Source organism: Urocampus carinirostris, chromosome 18 (genome assembly GCF_059441175.1).
Source record: "Urocampus carinirostris isolate Australia breed hairy pipefish chromosome 18, RoL_Ucar_1.0, whole genome shotgun sequence".
Taxonomy (NCBI): domain Eukaryota; kingdom Metazoa; phylum Chordata; class Actinopteri; order Syngnathiformes; family Syngnathidae; genus Urocampus; species Urocampus carinirostris.
In genome coordinates this window covers 29,719,979-29,739,697 of record NC_142366.1, presented here as the reverse complement: position 1 = coordinate 29,739,697, position 19,719 = coordinate 29,719,979, and the positions used below count along the sequence as shown (strand labels likewise).

Below are 19,719 nucleotides of genomic sequence, written 5' to 3'. Positions count from 1 at the left end.
TGATCTTACGGGTGTGAATATTCATTAAATCACAAGTTTGATACATCATTTTTACTGCTGTGAATATATTCTTGTTTTTTATATTACACCGTCCAGAATCATGTAAAATCAGTAACCTTCATGAGCTCCAATAAAATATTATACAATTGTGTTCTTACATTCAGGAAGTTCTTCAACTGAGAACACCCAATTTATTAGTTGGAGCTATTTGTATTAGAGATGTTCAAATTGTGCTGTTAAAATTTCGAGATTTGACTTCCCATCATTTGACCAATTTATGATATTGTCATTTACAGACCTCTATGTTTAGTATATATTTTTACAAAATTATTTACTTTGTCTCAACAGTTGGTGGCAGTATACGAAGAGCAAGATCCTCACAACGGAGGCGATGGTACGAGCGCCAGTTCTACAGGCACTCAAAGTCCCGAGCCGTTTACTGGCGAGTTGAGATCCACATCGGCCTTCCAGCCATACCAAGCCAACAGCGAGATTGAGGTCACGCCATCTGCTTTGAAATCCAGTGAGTCCAATGGCAAGGGCAAAATCTTTTGAGCACTGAAGACAATTCTGGTATTACATCAAATAAGAGATAAGAGTGATGCCAGGCCAAAATTGCATAATGAATAGGGGACATAGATGTTATGAGGCAGCCTTAAGTCACATTTATTCGCCTCTTATACAGTAATGGTAGATTGTTCAAAAAAAACTTAAATATTCATTAAGAGTCACCAACCTTATGAAACCTTTTTTTGTCCCTGATTAGTACAAAGGTCTACTATCGTAATATGTGTTTCTATCTATCTACCCTCTTTATATCCCTCGAGAGGGGTGACCGACAGCAAAACATAAACGTACACAAAAACAAAGAAAAATGAAAAAAGTAGCAAAAAACACCAAAAAACGACTGTGGCCAAACACAACACACTCTTCTGTTCAACACCAGTGCCCGACAGCTTTTACTGGTTTACCCCTGCCGCATCATATAGGTGCCCTGCCCATCCCTTAGAAATCGTCTAAACATCCCACTATCCTTTTAAAACACCTCTCCACTCATTCCTATTACCAACAAAAGCTTTAGCTTCCACTACAATGTGTTTCTAAAATTAGATATCACCATGTTGTCACTATGTTATTAGCAGGTTGTAATTATTAGAGGTAAAAATAGGCTCAGTCAACCACTAAACACCATTTAGATTAGAAATATAATTTCATAGATAACCAAAATGACAAAATACATTTTCTGAACCAGTCTTTGGGCTACTCAGGTGATTTTAAGGGGGGCTACCTGGTGCCTTCGGGCACTACATTGGAGACCCCTGGTATAAAAGGTAAATCTAGCATTCTGCAAATTGATTTAGTAAAAGTTAGTTAGCTTATGTTGTAAAATGTGTTGCTCAAGAAAACAATGTTCGTTTTTAGCAAGCTCACAGCATACTACAGCACAACCCATGCAAAAGTGTTTGAATTCAATATACTGGTATATATGTTATATATATATATATATATATATATATATATATATATATATATCTATTATATGTTTTCATGTACAAATACCTCGGAAACGATGAACCATTGAACTAAAGTGTGATTTTTAGTCTAAAATAGATTTTAGTAACTGAAACTTTGAACATTAATTTAAAAATTCAGTCAGGCAGGTTTTTTGGACTGCTATACAGGATTCTATCGAAGTCTGTCTTACATTTTGAGATTGCAGTCGGACCTATTGGAGTTTAAATTCCTAAAAGGCCTGATGAACAAAAATGTTTTTCTTTTCCAATCACTCCGGCTGTCTGCATAAATGTCAGTTTGTAACAAAATGAAAAACTGAGTTCTTCAAGTAAAAACTTTTAAAAAAACTCAAAACCTCCAAGTGTCCAGAACGGTGAATCAATTGTAAGACTTGACATTCTGCAGCTGCACCAAATGGAGCCGACTGTCAATCAAGACCACGCAGCGCATATCGGGAATGCCAATGCGCTGACAAGCAAAAGCTCAGACAAAGAAAAAGGAACGGGAGAAGCAGTCGCGCCGTTCAGTCATGCGCAAATCTGAGCGCAGGTGTCCAACAAAGGTGGACATGCACGTAGGCCCAAAACGCCAACCCGTGACCCAGAGTCATCGATTCGGAGGTAGCTATGTACCCGTCTTGGCGTTGCGTGAAGCGGAACCAGCCTTCCGACGCGCCCCTGATCCCGACTTCAAAGCTGTGAAAAAACTCGCATAAAGGCTCCTGCACCATTGTGAAAGTTCTGAGGATTCATGGAAACTTTCTACGAAGAAAAGTCGGCAACCTTTGACAGCATGAAAAAACATTGTTGGCTTCGGTTGGATAGAATTCTCTGAGGAATATGTCACACCTGGGTTTTATTTTCCTGCCGACACCAAGAGTTCCAATTACAATTTCAGAACTTCTGATAGATAGATGGATTGATACTTTATTCATCCTCGTAGGGAAATTCACACTTCCAGCAGTATCTTTATGTTGAAAAATAAAATAATAAAATAAAGATATAGAATACAAAAATACCCAATATAACGTTTTGCTATAGATTATTTAAATAGTGCTACAGAAAGTACACACTGTAATAAAAATAGGTTAATATGCAAATGTTGGGGTGGGCTTTTACTCCCCCGGGTGGAGTTAAAGAGCCTCATGAGGAAGAAATGATCTCCTCAGTCTTTCTGTGGAACAAGACTGTTACAGCAGTCTGTCGCTGAAGCTGCTCTTCTGTTTGGAGATGATGCTGTGTAGCGGATGTGATGAACTGTCCATGAATGACTGCAGCTTGTTCAGTGTTCGTCTCTCAGCTACTGTTGTCAGGCTGTCCAGCTCTGTGCCCACAACAGAGCCCGCCTTCCTCACCAGTTTATTAAGACAAGATACAGCCTTCTTCTTAGCGCTGCCTTCTTCTGCAAAGGTATTCGCAAAATGAATTGTTTTCCAAATAGGCACAGAACGTGTAGTGTTCCTCCACACAATTATCTTAACGTGTTGCAAAAGATTCCATGGTACCTGGGGACATGTTTGGGATCAGGGTACGTTGTTATTATAACCTGTGCAGTCTTTTGAGACTTTTTGGGATTAAGGGCTATACAAATAAATGTGACTTGAGAAATTTATTTTCAAAGTTGACAGATCGGGCTTGTTTGCTGTAGAGGTGTGACATAATTTAATGAACACAACACTTTCAAAATGGAGAATCACATCAGTGTGCTGATTCTCCAATTAGGTACATAACATGTAGTGCTCTGCCCCACAATTATGCAAATATTTTGCTAAATATTCCATGCACCAGGGTGGCTCGAGACTTTTTGTCTCAAAGTTGACTGGGGCTCGTTTTTTGTAGAGCTGTGACATCATTGAAGGAACACAACACTTTCAAAATGGCAAATGCCATTAAAACAACATGTGAGGCCTGCTCTGAAACGGACCTTAATTCTAGTGAATACCAATCGCATCATTTTGGAGTTAAGAGAGAGTGGCTTTTTATGGGTGTTTTCACCACATGCTTCACGGTTGGTATGATTTAGTCTGGCTAGCTCCCCGTTGGTGTCAGGGCTGCTGAGGACTTTCCTGTTTTTTCTTCCAGTTGATATTTCCGTGTTTCTTGTTTTGTTTATTCTCGGCTGGTTTCTCGTTTGTTCCAATAGCTGTTGCCGCTTTTTGATTTTGTTTCCCGGATAGCCTGGCGCTCACTGCATGTTTTGGAATGGCTAGCCTGCCGTTAGCACCGGTTTTGACATTTTCCTTGTTTATTTTTTCATTTCCGGCCGGCTTCGTGTTTGTCATCATGGCCGTTACTAGTTTTCGTTATTTCCCGTTTTTTTTGGCTACTCCCCGTATTTTTTGGGGTCGAGCAGCCTTTAATTTCCCCGCCGAGGCTGCCGTTGATCGGTCCGAGGTTAGTCCCACGTTGGCGCAACCTATAACTGTATGAAAAGCATTGTCTACTTCGGTCAGATATAATTCTTTGACTGACGAATATCTTAATTAGAGATTTTTTTTTTTCTTTCTCGCCAACACCAAAAGTTCAAATTATGAATCATGTGCTTTCTGAATGGTATTCCCCTAGATACTTTCAATTAGGTACATAACATGTAGTGCTCTGCCCCACAATTATGCAAATATTTTGCTAAATATTCCATGCACCAGGGTGGCTCGAGACTTTTTGTCTCAAAGTTGACTGGGGCTCGTTTTTTGTAGAGCTGTGACATCATTGAAGGAACACAACACTTTCAAAATGGCAAATGCCATTAAAACAACATGTGAGGCCAGCTCTGAAATGGACAGTGATCGTAGTGAACACTGATTGCATACTGCTCATTTTCCCATGTGAGTCGCTGTTGGTATACTTTAGTCCGGCTACCTCCCGAGTGCATTCCTGTTTTGTTTGATCCCGGTTAGAGTTCGCTGGCTGCCCACCAGGTGTTGTTTGGCCAGCTAGCCTGATATTAGTACAAGTTTCGCTGTGCCTTTTTGTTTATTCCTAGAGTGTTGTGTGTTAATCGGATAGCTGTTGCCGTTTTTCATGATTGGTGCCCGGTTAAAACAGCACAGGTTTTTTTACAAGTTAGCCTGGCATTTGCTGTATTCCTCCGTGTGTTTTATCCCGGCTCGCTCAGCGTTAGCTCACGGCATGTTTTTTTGATTGGCTAGCCTGGCATCAGTGCCAGTTTTGACCTTTGGCTTGTTTATTCCTGTCCGGCTTAACGTTTGTGGCCATATATGTTACCATTTTAATTGTTGGTTTCCAGTTAATATGACTGCTGTCTGTATGCTTTTTTGGTTGGCTGGCCTTATGTTTTACCACCGCGGCTGCCATTCGTCGATTGGTCTTGATTAGCCCTTTTGTTGGCGGCGCGAAGTCTGCAAACCCGAGACCCCGAGTAATCGTTTCAGAGGTTACTCATGGACGCGTCTTGACGTTGCGTGAAGTGGGACCAGCTTTCAGATGCGCCCTGTCTTTACTTGAAAGTTCACCTGTTAGGGGAACTCGTAGAAAGACACCTGCACCATTGTAAAAATTATTTAAGATTTATGGAAAATAGCTGCTGAAAAGGCCGCCACCTTTGAACGTATGAAAAGCATTGTCGGCCTTGGTCAGATAAAATTCTTTGAGGAAAATGACTATCCAGTTTTTTTTTTTTTCCTTGTAGACACCAAAAGTTCTCATTCTAATTCCAGAGCTCCCTCAAGGTCCAGGGTGTTTTGTGTCAATATTGGTGAGTACAAGCACGGCTGTGCTCAGAAATAATAAAAAAAGAGCAACCTAGCAACCTTCACTCTTGCCTTGAAGTTGCGTGAGTGAAATTGCTCATCACAAATAAAAGTTCGGGCAGAAATGAGTGATTACCCTTTTGACAACTCCCATATCATTATTACTGATGTGACTGAGCTGTGCCCGCTCCTTTGGCACCAACTACCGTGGGTTCTGATTGGCTCCCCATCAGTATTTGTACCCAGTCCTGTCTGTCCCCTTTTGTCAGTCCGTCTGCGAACCTCAGTGAACACTAGGCAAGCCTTTTTCGACCCTGAATACCACTTGTCCCGTTTTTTCGGCTCCCGTCTGTCCCCAGCTTCGACCCGTTTTTGATCCTGACCAATTCTGCTCTCCTGTCCCGGCTTTCGACCTCTTTTTGTCCCCGACTATATCTTCTCTCCTATTCTGGCTTACGACTCGCTTCCGACCCTGACCAATTTTTTTATCTCCTGTCCGTTTTTTTCTGTCCCCGACTCCACCATCGCTCGCCACGGAAGATCCACTCCTGCGTTAGGAGCACAATCCGAGTATCAGCGACTTCTTCCCGCGTCCAGCAATCACCGGATCGTGGGCGCAACCCTTTCTCCCCATAAAACTTGTGAGAAACGCAACGCAAGTGGGTCCTGTCTCCATTCATTGTATGGTTTTGCCTGCTCTTGTTAACAAAATACTTTTAAAAGTCACAAATAATTATGTATTTTGACTATCAACGCTCCTTTTTTCTTGACCTTTAGATTCTAGGCAAGTTACAACTTCCTAAAAAGGAATTACGGGGCTCAAATATACTGTACTATACTGCTTGGTATGTGAACTCCATCTATATCATAATGATCACAATTTAGCTATTATTAGACTTTAGTCCTCTCACATAAATGGATCAGGACTCTCTCTGAATTTACCTCAGATCAAACATTATGAAATGTTATACATAGTACAGATTGTTGCAAACATTTACTTGCTTTTTCAAAGTGTGGTCCACTGTCGAGTTGTGACAGAGGTGGCGGGTGGTCATTAAATAAATTTGCTGTGAATGTGCGAGAGATAGTGTTTGCACCCGGAGTCTTTTGAAGAGGATGACCTTTATCCAATCCAATTTGGCTTAGTGAACTGCTGCTAAAAGGGCTAGGCACCACCAGTGAAGGCCATATAAAAGTTGTTAAGATGTAGCTCAACTAATGATATTTGCGTACACATTCTTGTGAATTTTTTGCTAATAAATCCAAGCATTTATATACAGAGATGCTCTGGCCTGGTTTTAAAAGTAGCAATTTCAACCTTTTTGTCAAAGGTCTCAAGATTATGACACAGTCTAAACTTTTCCCTGCCAATTTTGGATGCCTTCCAAAGGCACCGATTGACCATTATAGATAAACTACCAGATTTAGGTTTTGCAACCACATGCTGCTTGGTCTGATAACAGCTTCTGATACCCATCTCTATCATCTACCTCCATGCATTATCTGTTTCTTCGGTCCAGAACTTCCTTCTCAATCTCTCACTCTGCCAAAAAAATGGAGCTGCAGTACATTCTTTAAGTTCTGATTTGGGGGAAATCAGCCGAGGTGGACATTATGGCATTAATGGCGAAGGGGATAACTTTAAAAGCTGGTAGCTATTTTTAGAAAATCTAAAGTAGTTATTTTGGACTTTTAACTTGTGTGACTAACAATACCAATAAACTGATAAGTGAGATTGGTTTGCCTGACACTTATTCATTCAGTTTGCTGTTTGTATGTTTTTTACTGGGTATGCTCTTGGACGTATAAGCGTTCTTTAGATGTCAGACTTGTTTTGAGACGGCTACAAAGGTGTCGAGTCTGTCACGCCATCTGAGAATTTCAAGAACGTACACAGTAATGGCAATGAATACAAAGATTATCAGCCTCAAAATGGAGGTAACAAACAGATATCAATGACTGAGTGATGGACTATTTATTATTACTAAAGATAAGTGACTGATTGTTTGATGGTGACCCCTGACCAATATTCATTATACTGTTATAGTCTGTATTTATGTAGCGCTTTTCAAGTCAATGCAGACCTCCAAAGCGCTTTACAATGTGCTTCACACTTATCCATTCACACACACACACACACCAATAGGGAGTCAGCCATGTAAGGCACCTAACTGCTTATTGGGGGATTTAGGGATTCAGTGTCTTGCTCAAGGACACTTCGACATATGAACAGAATGTTTTTTCCTTTAAAAAAATGTATCGGGTGCAGCTTATAGTGTGGTGTGCCTGGTGCACCTTATGGTCTGAATTTTAGGGTATATTTATCGGAAACATTTAAAGAATGTTTGCATAATGTTTGCCCACCTACATAAACCATATTATTTCCATATCAAACATTTTTGAATAAAAAAACAGTAAGCCACTAGGGAGCGCCAAAGAGCTGACTGCGGCTCCAGAGCTGCTTGTTGCTGGCCCGCTTTAAGGTATTACTGTTATTTTTAACATTTGGTTACATGTACACACACATCTGCATGTTAAGGACTAATATGCGGCTTGGATACATTATTGGAGGAAAAGTTGCATTTTCATATGGGTCAGAATGACAATTATTTCTTATGTGAAAAACAATTCAGACCTGGACCAATTCAAACCTCGATCTCCAACCTGAAGCAGATTAAGTCCGAAAACTGAGGTACCACAGTACTTGAAATGTAGCGGTCCCAACTGCTGGCTCTAAAGACTTACATAGAAAAAAAAATGCAGCATTGTCTCACTGTTCTCATATCATATAGATAGATAGATAGATAGATAGATACTTTATTCATCCCCGAAGGGAAATTCACTTTTCCAGCAGCATCCCTGAGCTGAGAACAATCGAAAATAACACGGGAGCTGCTGGAGTGGCTGCCATGCCTATGTTTGGCTGACAGACAGCAGAATAATGAAACAATTTTAAATTAAATGTCACAAAATGTTCAGTTTCATGTGAATGACAACCATTTAAACGTTTTTGCCGTTTCATGAAATCTAGCTTGCGTCACCTAACGGAGCTTGCCTCGTCATTCCAACAGCAAATTTTAAGCTTGTCAGACCTCTCGAGCCCCATCTCCTACTTTATGGAGCTCAGAGGCTATTGACTGTGTACACAGTAAATCATACTTAGTCCTGTTGGGGGAGCAAGAAAGCAGTTCCCAGGCCGGGTTTTCGAAACTGCTAACGAGTGGGCGTTCGGTTTGCACTCGTTGGGATTGTTAGCCATAAAAACACTCATGCTGTCATAATATCATCCCCACCTTATTATAGCTAATTACTGTAATGACTAGCAGTGTTAAATGTTATAGGGACCATTTTGGAAATGAAGTACAAAGTGTTTGAAGTGGTTGAAGACCCCACTCAGCACTGCTGGGATTGTGTTACCGGTACCCATGCCTGTTATTGCTCTTGTAAGGGTCTCCATAAAGACCTAAACAAACAGCTGAATCATGCCACGCTGTTTTTGTGTGCTTGACAAGTTCTTTTTTTGAAAACTTTATTACTTCCTTCACACAGATGAGGGCGATGTTGCTGAGCATTTGTGTCACACTTGAATCAACACAAGAGCAGTCAGGCCCAAATGAGTAACTTAATGATTTACACTTGGTGACATCCAGGCATCAACTTAAATGGCGGGTGGCATTAACCTCGGATGGGGAGCATGGGAAACACAACTGCGTTTGTTTGCTTTGAACCGGGCGCCATGTCAGCAGCATACACAAAGACAGATTAGTGGGCTGTAATGATATAAAATATTTACTTTTAATTAAAGTAAATAAGCCCTTTGGAAGCTTAATCACTTTGGGTGTAAATATTTAGTTGGATTACATTTTAAGTTCTTATTTTAAATAAGACACCTTTGTGCGATAGAATGGAAATCTAGTTTGTTAATTGACTTACAGGATATACATTAGGTCACTGTGTGTGCCTTTTGAACTCTTGATGGTTCATTTACATGACATTTAAAAAGAGGGTCACGGCTCGCCAAGGGCATTGCCGCTCGCTATCATCCACAAAGCCATTTTAGGCATTTAGCGTGTCTTTGTCTCCTGGCTCTCCATCCCTGAAGACCTTAGGACAAACCCTCCTTCTCCTGCCTCATTAGTCCCTTTTGTGAGAGGCCCCCTTGTCTGTTGTTCCAGCACTGTCCTCCTCCGTTTTACCCCAATGGGAGGCCACTTATTAGGATAGACCACATGGTGTACAGTGTTCAGTAACATTCTGAGATGTGGGTATGCTCACACTGGCAGAAATGAGAGGCTAGATGGGTTTCAGATCAAGAATTTTATAGAACTACCCTCTTGTGCACTCATTCATCCATCCTTAATTCTACTCACCTACCCAATCCATCCTTCCCTTATTTATTTGACTCTTCAAATAATCAAGAAATACAATAGAATATAATTTACCAAAGACTCTACAGAGTTCCCGCGCTACTTTGCGTTTCAGTTATCGCTGGCTCACTACTTCGCAGATTTTGAAATGACATTTGTCATTGATATCAATGTATGGTTCATTTTGTTCAGACAGAGAGCACACAACTATAAATGAGGGGCTGGTTGTATGTTTGTGTATGGGGCTGGCGTGACTGGGCAGGCACAAGTCAATGCGTTAACATGGCCCCCGTTGTCCCAAACAAACTGTGGAGCACAGCTACAGAAGAGATAGTAATATAGCGGCTTATACCATTGAAAATAAAATTATCAATTAAATGAGACTCTGGGGAATGTCAAGAGATCAAAGAATGCTAACGGCTAAGCCACGTAGCAACTCCGCGGAGCCTGGTTCTCACCAAAGCCAGATTCATTACCCCTGAAATTGATGACCTGGAGATACAACTCGTGGGAAATCGCTACATTCTGTATAGTATTCTTAACCATTTTAACCACAACTTGCTCAATCCGTGGAACCCCAAGGCTTACATGCAGATAGCCAGCTGCTCTCTAAATGGCTTTCTTGCATTAAAAAGAGAAGCATTCCAATTTTGATGCACCTTTGTATAATGAGAACAAAAAAAACAAAAGTTATTCAACTGCAATTTTTTGTTTTTATTTGTAGAATTATAGTTATTTTGTCACAGTTGAATACTCTGTCGGTAATTGCATCATCTCGAGGTAAGTTTGACTCTTGCTGGTTTTTATGAAGGTGCGACAATACTTCGCGGATTTGCACTTTTTGCCGGGTGGGTCTGGTCCCCGTTAACCGCAAAAACTGAAGGAGTTCTGTACTTTCCGCAACTGCCCCTCTCGTTTAATCTATTGCATGTCAATAGTCAGTCTATTTTGCTCTGAATTGCATGCAATTTAAGTTATATAGCAGTTATATGAATCATCTTGGCTGTATCTACTTATAGACTCTGCATCACGCTTCTTTTCATCCTCCTGTTTTCCATCAAACTCGCCACAAAAAAAACTGGGACGATCCCCTTCCCAGCTACATTCCTATCTTCCCACTCACCGGGCCACTTTTGGGGTACTTACTTTGGCTGAAAATCAGAGCTTTGATCACAGTAAAACGCGACTCCTCTTGATGTATTGTTTTTTTGCAACCTTTTGAAAGTTACAGAGCAAGTTGCTTGACAATGTGCAGCTGTCCTTAGGTTACACATGTGAATGTTTAGCTTATCAATGTTATTATTACAATAAAATGAAGAAAAAATTCAGGCCTGGCACTCTTATTTTTTTGGTTATGGATTGTACGATGAAAAATTATGAGGTTTTTTTTTTGGGGGTACTTTTTTCTTAAACCTCAAGTTCGAAGGGTTATGCAATGCTACGGTGCACATTATTACCAAGTATTTCATGTTCACTGGTGAAAATGAAAATTCCATGCAGGAACTTCAAAATGTGTCTGCTTGTAGGGAAACTTGTAAATTGGACACACACATTTGTCACGGTTGCCTCAGAGTTCAGAGCAATAAAATGTCTGGAGCTACGAGGATCAAAATTATAAGAAAAAAAATATTCTGACCGGGCTTTGATGTCAGTGTGACGAAACAACCTGGTGATATATTTTTTTTCAATTATGTCTCCTGTGTGTCATTCTGTATGTGTGTGTTCTGATTCCTCAGAGAAAGCATTTATAAACATGGAGAGAACGTTTACGAGGGTTTTGTACATAGACTGTTTATGGCAAAAATATAGGAACAGTGACCATTTTGTTTTAATTTTTAGTTCACAAAAGATGATCGATCATTTTTGTCATTCACATATGGAATACTTTCTATTGAAGATATAAAAAAAAGCTACACAATTACATTTAGTTAAGCAGGATACGTTTTTTTCTTTCTTTGTGCCAAAATTCATGCTTGGAATAGCTGCATAATGCCTGGAACTCATTGAATTCGCTGTCGTGATGCATTTTTCTTTTGAAATGATTTTCTTTTACCAAAGCCTGTTATTTGTTTGTGAAGGTCTGTGTTCTGGTCAAGTTAGCCAAGGAATTTATGTTAATCAGAGCATTTTTGACATCACTGTATTTTAATTAATTTGTTTATTTTAAGCCCACATTTGTCAAACCTCAGTGAACACTCGGCAAGCCTTTTTCGACCCTGAATCCCACCTGTCCCGTTTTTTGCTTCCGTTTGTCTCCGGCTATGACCTGTTTGGATCCTGACCACGCTGCTCTCCCGTCCCGGCTTATGACCTATGTTTGTCCCCGACTACGTCTACTCTCCCGTTCTTGCTTCCGACTCGCTTCCGACCCCGACAACTCCCTGCTCTCCCAGTCCCGGCTACCGACCCTTTTTTCTGTTCCTGACACCGCCATCGCTCGCTACGGAAGATCCACTTCCGCGTTTGGAGCACCATCCGAGTACAAGAGCGACTTGCTTCCCGTGTCCAGCGAACACCGGATCGTGGGCGCAGCCCTATCTCTTTCCTCTAATAAAACTTGTGAAAAACGTAACGCAATTGGATCCTGTTTCCGTTCTGGTCCTGACACCATTCATCTAAATTAGCATAATAACATACTCGAACGACGTCACATTAACATTGATGTGATGCATTCATATGGTAAAATCCCCGATTTTCTAATTCAAATTAGAAAAATGCCAATCTGAACTTTAATATATTGTATTATAGGATCTAGAAATGGACATTTTCATTTCCTCAGTGAAGTAAGTCACATAAACAAAATTTGCTCTACATAGGTTGGTTTAGTTTTAAAAAAAAAGCACTTGTAGTACAGGTCTGCTTGACGCTACTACTCTTGACAGTTTTTCACCATTTCACATTGCAAACACAGAACAAATCATGAAAAATAGCAGATTGCAACTTGAATTTGGGGTGAGAAGAGAATTTCCTTTATTTTTATCTCAGGTTCTATAATGCACTGACAAAATTGGCAGGGTTTGGCTTTGAAAAGTTTGTTTGCTCTGGAGATAGACAATTGAGGGGTCTTTTAATAAGGCTGTTTGGTCCATTTTCATTTTTGGTTGTATTCATTTAAAAAGTGGAATTGAAAATAGTGCAAAACAAATGTGTCTGTTTTGATAAGCAAGACAAATATGCACAGGGAGGTTTGTTATCGGAGGTACATTTACATATCTTAACTGGAAAGTGCCAGTATTTATTTACATGTAATTATACCAAGCTTGTTGATGTATTGACGTGTTATTTCATTTAGAGAATGTCACTTTTTGTGCCGGGTATGATAGACAAGTATTAATAACATCCAATTCTGTCTCTTTCAGGTGTTGGGAATGGATAACGCATTAGAGCCAGAGATGAACACATTGCTTTGTTGATAACTTTTACCATTATTATTCAACTTGCATAGGGTATATTTGTCATCCTCTTGGTTTGTTTTGACAGCGGTAACATGGCAAAAAGTATAAGCAGTTGTGCCTCCTTGTCAGTTGTTACCATTCTTAGTGTTTATATTTAAGCTCTTGGGCTGGCAGACGACGAACTGCAATGTGGAACAGTTTTAAAATTGAATCCAAGTTTTAGCGGTTACATAGATGACCTGTTAATTTGTGTCACTGTATGACAAAAATGGGAGAAAGAAAATTCCTAAATGTTACGGCTGCAACAGAAAATGAATGCAGATGCTGTTGCCATTTATTGAAAATTAAAATGATTGCATGATTCACGTAATGAAACATATTTTTTTAATACAATTCTCCTGGCATGTAATACCGTCGCAAACCTAGCAACATTATAAAGGAATACTCTCACCCTGGCTACCCACTTTTTGACTTGCTGTCCCCTGTTAGTTGCTACAGATCCCTTAAAACAAGCACTTAAATGCTCAAAGCCGGTCTCTACCTAAGGGACATCCCTGGGCTGAGTATATATCTTTCTAGTGTAAACTCCTTTACAGATTTTGGAATTTTGTTGCTGCTAAATGTGACTTTTTTTCATTTTACTATTGAAAATCGTGATGTACTTACAACTTAGGTCAGTCTCAGAGAACTACTCTGTAAATATTTAGTCTTTTCTGACTCTGTTTTATCTTATTTATATCAAGTAAGCATTTATTTCATCCTCATCCTGGAGTGCCATGTCTAATTCTGTTATAAACAATGTTAACTATGTTTTCAATAAAAATAGACAATTATGATTATAATAGAAATACTGTACATACAAGACTCTTTAAGTTTAAATGAGTTTATACCAAGATACCATTTGAAATTCCTCTATAATGTTGACATATTTGAAACATGACTCTTAGCTACTTATTGGAAAACCAATTAAATTGTGTGATATATTATTATATTATTATATTCCTAGTACATCTTGTCCTTGTCATTTGTTAAATATTGTACGCAGGCCATATGTAATTAGTGATGCAGCCTTTCTGCCCATTGATCATAAAACGATACAACCTATTCCCAAGAGCGCTTTTGCTACCCTGCTAGCAGGTGCTGGCCACTAAGAAGCATCGTACTAAGGTACCTTGATTAATTGTGTTGAAGGCGTTTAATGTTAACTCAATTAACATGTTGTCATTTTGACACCCCTAATACATTGTATATAACGCCACACCAATACACACACAGCTTTATAGACCCTGGCCTTATGTGCTCTTTCAACATATTTCCATTGTCAAATTGCCACATTTCAGGGCTCCTCCCACTCTATAACTGCCATACGCTTACCTAAAATGGAACCTTTTGTAGCCATGTGGATGATTCGGGTCAGTTTGTATTCAGCGGAAATCCACCCTCGCTTCACACGGGGGACATCAATATGTAGTCGGTGGTTAGAGAGGGAGAGTTCAAATGGCTCCCCGCCATCATTTATTCAGCTATTGAACTGGCACGGACTTGATTTATTCAAAGTTAGAAAAAAAAAAGGATTTCATAAAGCCACAGTCGCTTGGTATTTTTATTCATATCATTTTTTAAAAGGAACACGTAGATTGAGAGTAGGCAAGGCCAAAGGAGCCACTAGAGAAATATGCACATTCCTCACCATATGTGGAACAAATTTTATTGTATTATGTATAAAGAAGCAATTGAGTTATTGGGTGACTCTTCATTTTCATAGCAAACTCAGCTATGATTGAACCCTCCTCCAAAAGGCAGGAGAAAATACTAAAGGTCAGATCAATAAGAGGTGATGGCCATTTACAGTCTGCCCTCCCACCCCCATAGTAAATAGTTTGTGGACCCTATGCCTGACTGTAATTCCTGGATCAGGCCTCCTTTTATTAACCCGTCACCACCACTAGTTTCCTGGATTATTCTCCAGCCTAGATCAATTGGTTGGCTCACTTGGATTTTGGCTGGTTAATAAATACCGGATCAAACGTTCCCAGTCATCCATCACAAATTAAATGGAGGCAAATAGGGGGAAAAGGAAAAGGTCGATCTATAAAACCCCACAAAAATCTGTTGAGCATTTTTTTCTTAACGTAAAGATGGAGGGGTGCTGATAACCGGTACTTTTCTTATATTGATATGTTCTGCCTTCTATTTGCAATATCACATTTTAATTAGGGGTACCTTTGCAGCTCTGCTTCTAACTTTGTTTAAATATAAGGAAAAAAATACATGTTTTTGCATAAATTCTATATACTTTCTATCATACATTTCAATTATTTTCCGAGAAAATGCATTTTGAACATGCATATCTTGTATTTGTCATCCTGAGCTATGATTAGAAGAACACCAGCACCATAGCAAGCCAGTGGCCATATTGTTTTACGTGTTTACTAGTCAAAGTGGTTACAAATGTTTAAGGAACCTTTTGGTAGTCTTTCTGAAGAATGCCTAGGCTTTGTCGCAGGTGGATGCAGTAATGGTACAACAAACGGCGAGCATCCAAAAAAGGGCTTTCTGGCTAAAAACTAATAAAAAACAGGGGGCTAACAAGGACAAATCACCAAAGGCGACCCGAGCCACTGCAGAAAAATGTGCGGCTGACAGAACGAAAAACACGTAATGAACATACGCTAACTGTGAACCCATAACACAAAGCTACAACTGCTATGGCGTTAAACGTGAGGCCAGCCAAGAATAAACCATAGGACATGGCATAACGGTTGCCAACACCAGGCTAGCCGGCCGAACAACGAAACGAAAAGGAAAGCTTTCGGCATCCCCCTGACGCTAAGGGGGAGCTAGCCGGACACAATTATACCAACTGTGTCTCACGCGGCAGTAGCTCAGGAGGTAGAGCGCTCGTCTTGGGATCAAAAATTCCCAGTTTGAATCCCGGCTTGTCCGTGTTACATGTCGTAGTGTCCTTGGGTAAGACACTGAACCCCTAATACCCCCAATAAGCAGGTTAACGTCTTAAATGGCTGCAATAAAAGGCCGCTATTGGGAAATTTGAAGCACACTGTAAAGCGCTTTGGGAAGTCATTGACTTGAAAAGCGCTATATAAATGCAGATCATTTCATAAATGCAAAGTCACAATTGCCTACCTCCACTCGCTGTCTATTTTGGAGCTGCCTTACATGTTGTGTTAATTGGGTTCTCCGTTTTGAAAGTTTGTTCCTTCAGTGATGTCACAGCTCTACAGAAAACGAGCTGGATGGGTCAACTTTCTACTACATTTCCCGGGTCCCCAGGCACATGGAATATTTTGTAACATATTTGCATTATTTTGTTGAGAAACACTACACGTTCTGTGCCTGATTGAAAAAAAATCTGTTTGGGAATACCTTTAGAAGCAGGCGGAAAACTAGACATTTTATTATTCAGTTCCCCACATGACGAGTGGTCAGGCACTCTGGAGTCCCTGCTAGTTGTATACCCAGCAATTAAAAAGTCCATCTCTATAATAAATCCCACTTAAAAATGTGCAAGTTGACTTGGTCAGTAGAATGAGAGTTCATATGGGGGCCAGCTGGATCTTAGCTGCCATTAAGAGGCATGATCCCATCAGAGCGCCAATATGTGCGTCTGCAAGAGGCACTCAAAGGCATTTTTATCCATGACTGATACATTCAGATGCTAATCAGATTCTTTCACGTTGATGAAAGCGCTTACTGTTGCCCCTAATTTTTATATTTGAGTAAAGTATTCTGTACTTTGAGATTAAATCTTTGAGGTTCCCATCATGTTTTTTTGGGTAGTTGCCTGTTTAAATTCCTGTGAAATGTTTTATTGAAGCGTGTCACCAATGTTGAAAATCTGGGGACTACAGGTTAATGTTCTGTGACTGAAACAGCTGTCCTGTTCAGATATCAGCACAATTCTTAACGTGGGCTCCCTCCCTATGGACCGATCAGGACATAAAATACCCATCGGCGTCCTTTACGTGGAAGCGGTCTCAATTCATTTTTAGTATATCAAGATGAATTGCTAAACCACTAAAAGATATATCAAGGGGAAAAAAATCATACCTCATGCCTAATGACTAGATAGAAAGTTGGGGAGTTGATCAATGAAGTAGTAATCACTGGGATACGTGAATTTATTTGATTTCAACAGTGGCACAATTGTAGTGGGCCATCGACATTCAGCGATAAACATTTGGTGATCTACAGACACAAAATACTTTAACATGCTCAGAAAATTGTGTCATGTCTCTAAAGCACTCAGGGACACTCGCGATACCAATATTTAAATCTGATACCACTATAATCTGTTATGCCAAAAATATCCCCCTTTTGTACTTAGTACAAGTTTAATAATTAGATAATACACCGGTATCAAAAGTGGGGCTGCAAATAATGCATATTAATAGGCTAGTCACGGCTATTTGAAACAATTAGAAAATAATCCCTTGGTTAAGAATGACTCAATTGCTGCAGTCCTCAGTAGCAACATAAATCCAAAGATAAACTTCCGTTCATTTTTTAAGGACAGCCATTTAAAAATTTAAATCAAGTCAACATTTTGAATCCCTCTAAACCAAGAGGCTCATTATTAGCCGTAGAACTTGAAACAAAACAAACATGTGCATTTTGTGAAGTACAGTCAGTGCTCAACTGCAAAGTATGTAACAAACATACGAAACCTTTCTCAACAGTTTGTAAACAAATGGTTTTACCAACTGACATTTCTTCTTCCGACTGCATGCATTTACTTTGAAATATGTTTGTCAGGCACAGTCTTGAATGATGCTCAAGGTATTTGTACACCCAAACACACATGTATACAGTGAACAGTGCATGTCATCAAAATTGTAATGGTTTGAACGTTATTTGAATCTTCCTGAGGCGAGTCAGGCTCTGTTCAACCTGCTCTTTAAATGTCCATGTGTCACCAACCTACCTACATCCTACACAAGGTCTGCTTTACAAACTTTGAAAGTAATCTTTTTATCCGCCGTATCCAGGATAAAATGCTCCCAAACTTTAGAAATGTTGGCACTCGTACTTGATTTTGACTCCACCATTCCTGTATGTTATCGCTTGAGACACTTCTTAGCAGATATTACATTTTTTTAGAAATGCCAATCCGTTGAAAAAAAAATGGCCACTATTACTATTATTGATTTTTGTCGACAATGTCAATTAAAAGTTTACTCATAAACAATAAGGCTCTTCTCCTTTGTTAACAAGCAACATGTTTGGTGCTACATAAGAATTACTGCTGTTTGTTTGGCTTGGGCATTTGACAAACTGACTTATTTTGAGCTGTCATTACTGTCACAGTTACCCGAGGCAGCAACAGTAATCACTTAGTGTCTTTAAAATGTCCCCCTTCTTGTGGCTATATTAAATAGGCATGCTTTTCTGGAACGGCATAAAGCAAGATTAATCTGTGTGACTCCCGCCACCAAGACCTGTCTGCAATGCATCAGATGGAAGCTTAGCGCTGGCATATGCTCAATGCACTGATCCAGTGATTGATGACAGCTGGTTACCCAACTATTTGCATAATTATGCATATATTGCTCCGGCGGCTTGGACGACAAAATATAAATCCATCTGGGCTTTGGGAAGCTGCGTAATGATTCTCACCTCAGCAAACTCTCAAATTGACTTGACTGGCTTGGTATTGTAGAACCAAGCATTGTTTTTTTGTTGTTGTTGAAACAGCAGCATCACTAAGTTTTCTGTTCTCATTTTCCCGTTTTTTGTTTGTTTCTTCATGAAGACATGCCTCTCCATGTGCGACGCAGTAGTGATCCTTCTCTGGCAGGACTTCAAGCTGGACAAATCCTACTCGAGAACGAAGAACCATCCAGAAAGGATCCAAGTCGCTGGTCCACCACCGCTGGCTACCAAAAGTATAACCACAAGCCGCACACGGACCCTCATACCAACAGCCTTGAACGGAAGGTATACAGCCTGACCCCATCAGCCATTTTCTAAACCTGTAGGGCAGATTATGTCCCAATTTGGGCTTTTCTTATGTTTATACCTTCTTAACTGAAATATAAAGCACTTGAAACAAATCATCGGAGAGCTAAAATATTACCCAATTTTTGGAAACGTGATAGGGTTCGGAAGGCATGAAGCTCGAAGTTCTGTTTTTTTTTGTAAATGTGGGAGGACGATTTACATTAGCTATGTGTAAAAATAGCAAATTTTTGGCTTATGAACTACTATTACAGTATAATGATTGTATATATTTTAAGCCAGGTGTGCTGTACATTCAATTCATTACTATTGACTTCTAAGACTAGTCAAACATGAAAATGGAGGGCATTGTGTGTTGATACCTTGGGATCGCTAGATAACGGCAGTGAACTTTTAATGATTTTGTAATCATTAACTGCCAATGTTACCATATTACCACATTTAATATACACGTCTTTTTTTGTTGTCTAAAGTAGCCAAAACATCATGCTTGATGCTTTAGAATGCTGCATTTCACCTCTTCAAAACAAAAATAAGAATAAAAATAAAATAATGTTTTGGTTAAATTTAACAAACACACAAATATAATCACTCAAGACTAGTATTTTGTTTACGGCTTCCTTATTTTGAAGCAAGACTACATTTTTTAAATGGCTCCAAAAATCATATTAGATTTCCATTTTTGTAAAAGTTTCCGGGTTTAAACAAGAACGTGTTGTCTATATGTATATATATTCTGGAGACTGATTGCATT

At 39.6% G+C, this 19,719-nt stretch overlaps 1 protein-coding gene across 1 annotated transcript in view; it reads left to right on the top strand.

The window, feature by feature from the left end:
• Positions 1-19,719, top strand: part of LOC148348797 (partitioning defective 3 homolog) — a 387,206-nt gene that overhangs the window by 90,412 nt on the left and 277,075 nt on the right. The window contains exons 3-4 of the mRNA XM_088322738.1: positions 349-523; positions 18,760-18,944. Coding sequence (XP_088178864.1) covers positions 349-523; positions 18,760-18,944 — 360 coding nt within the window. The remainder of the gene's footprint in view (positions 1-348; positions 524-18,759; positions 18,945-19,719) is intronic.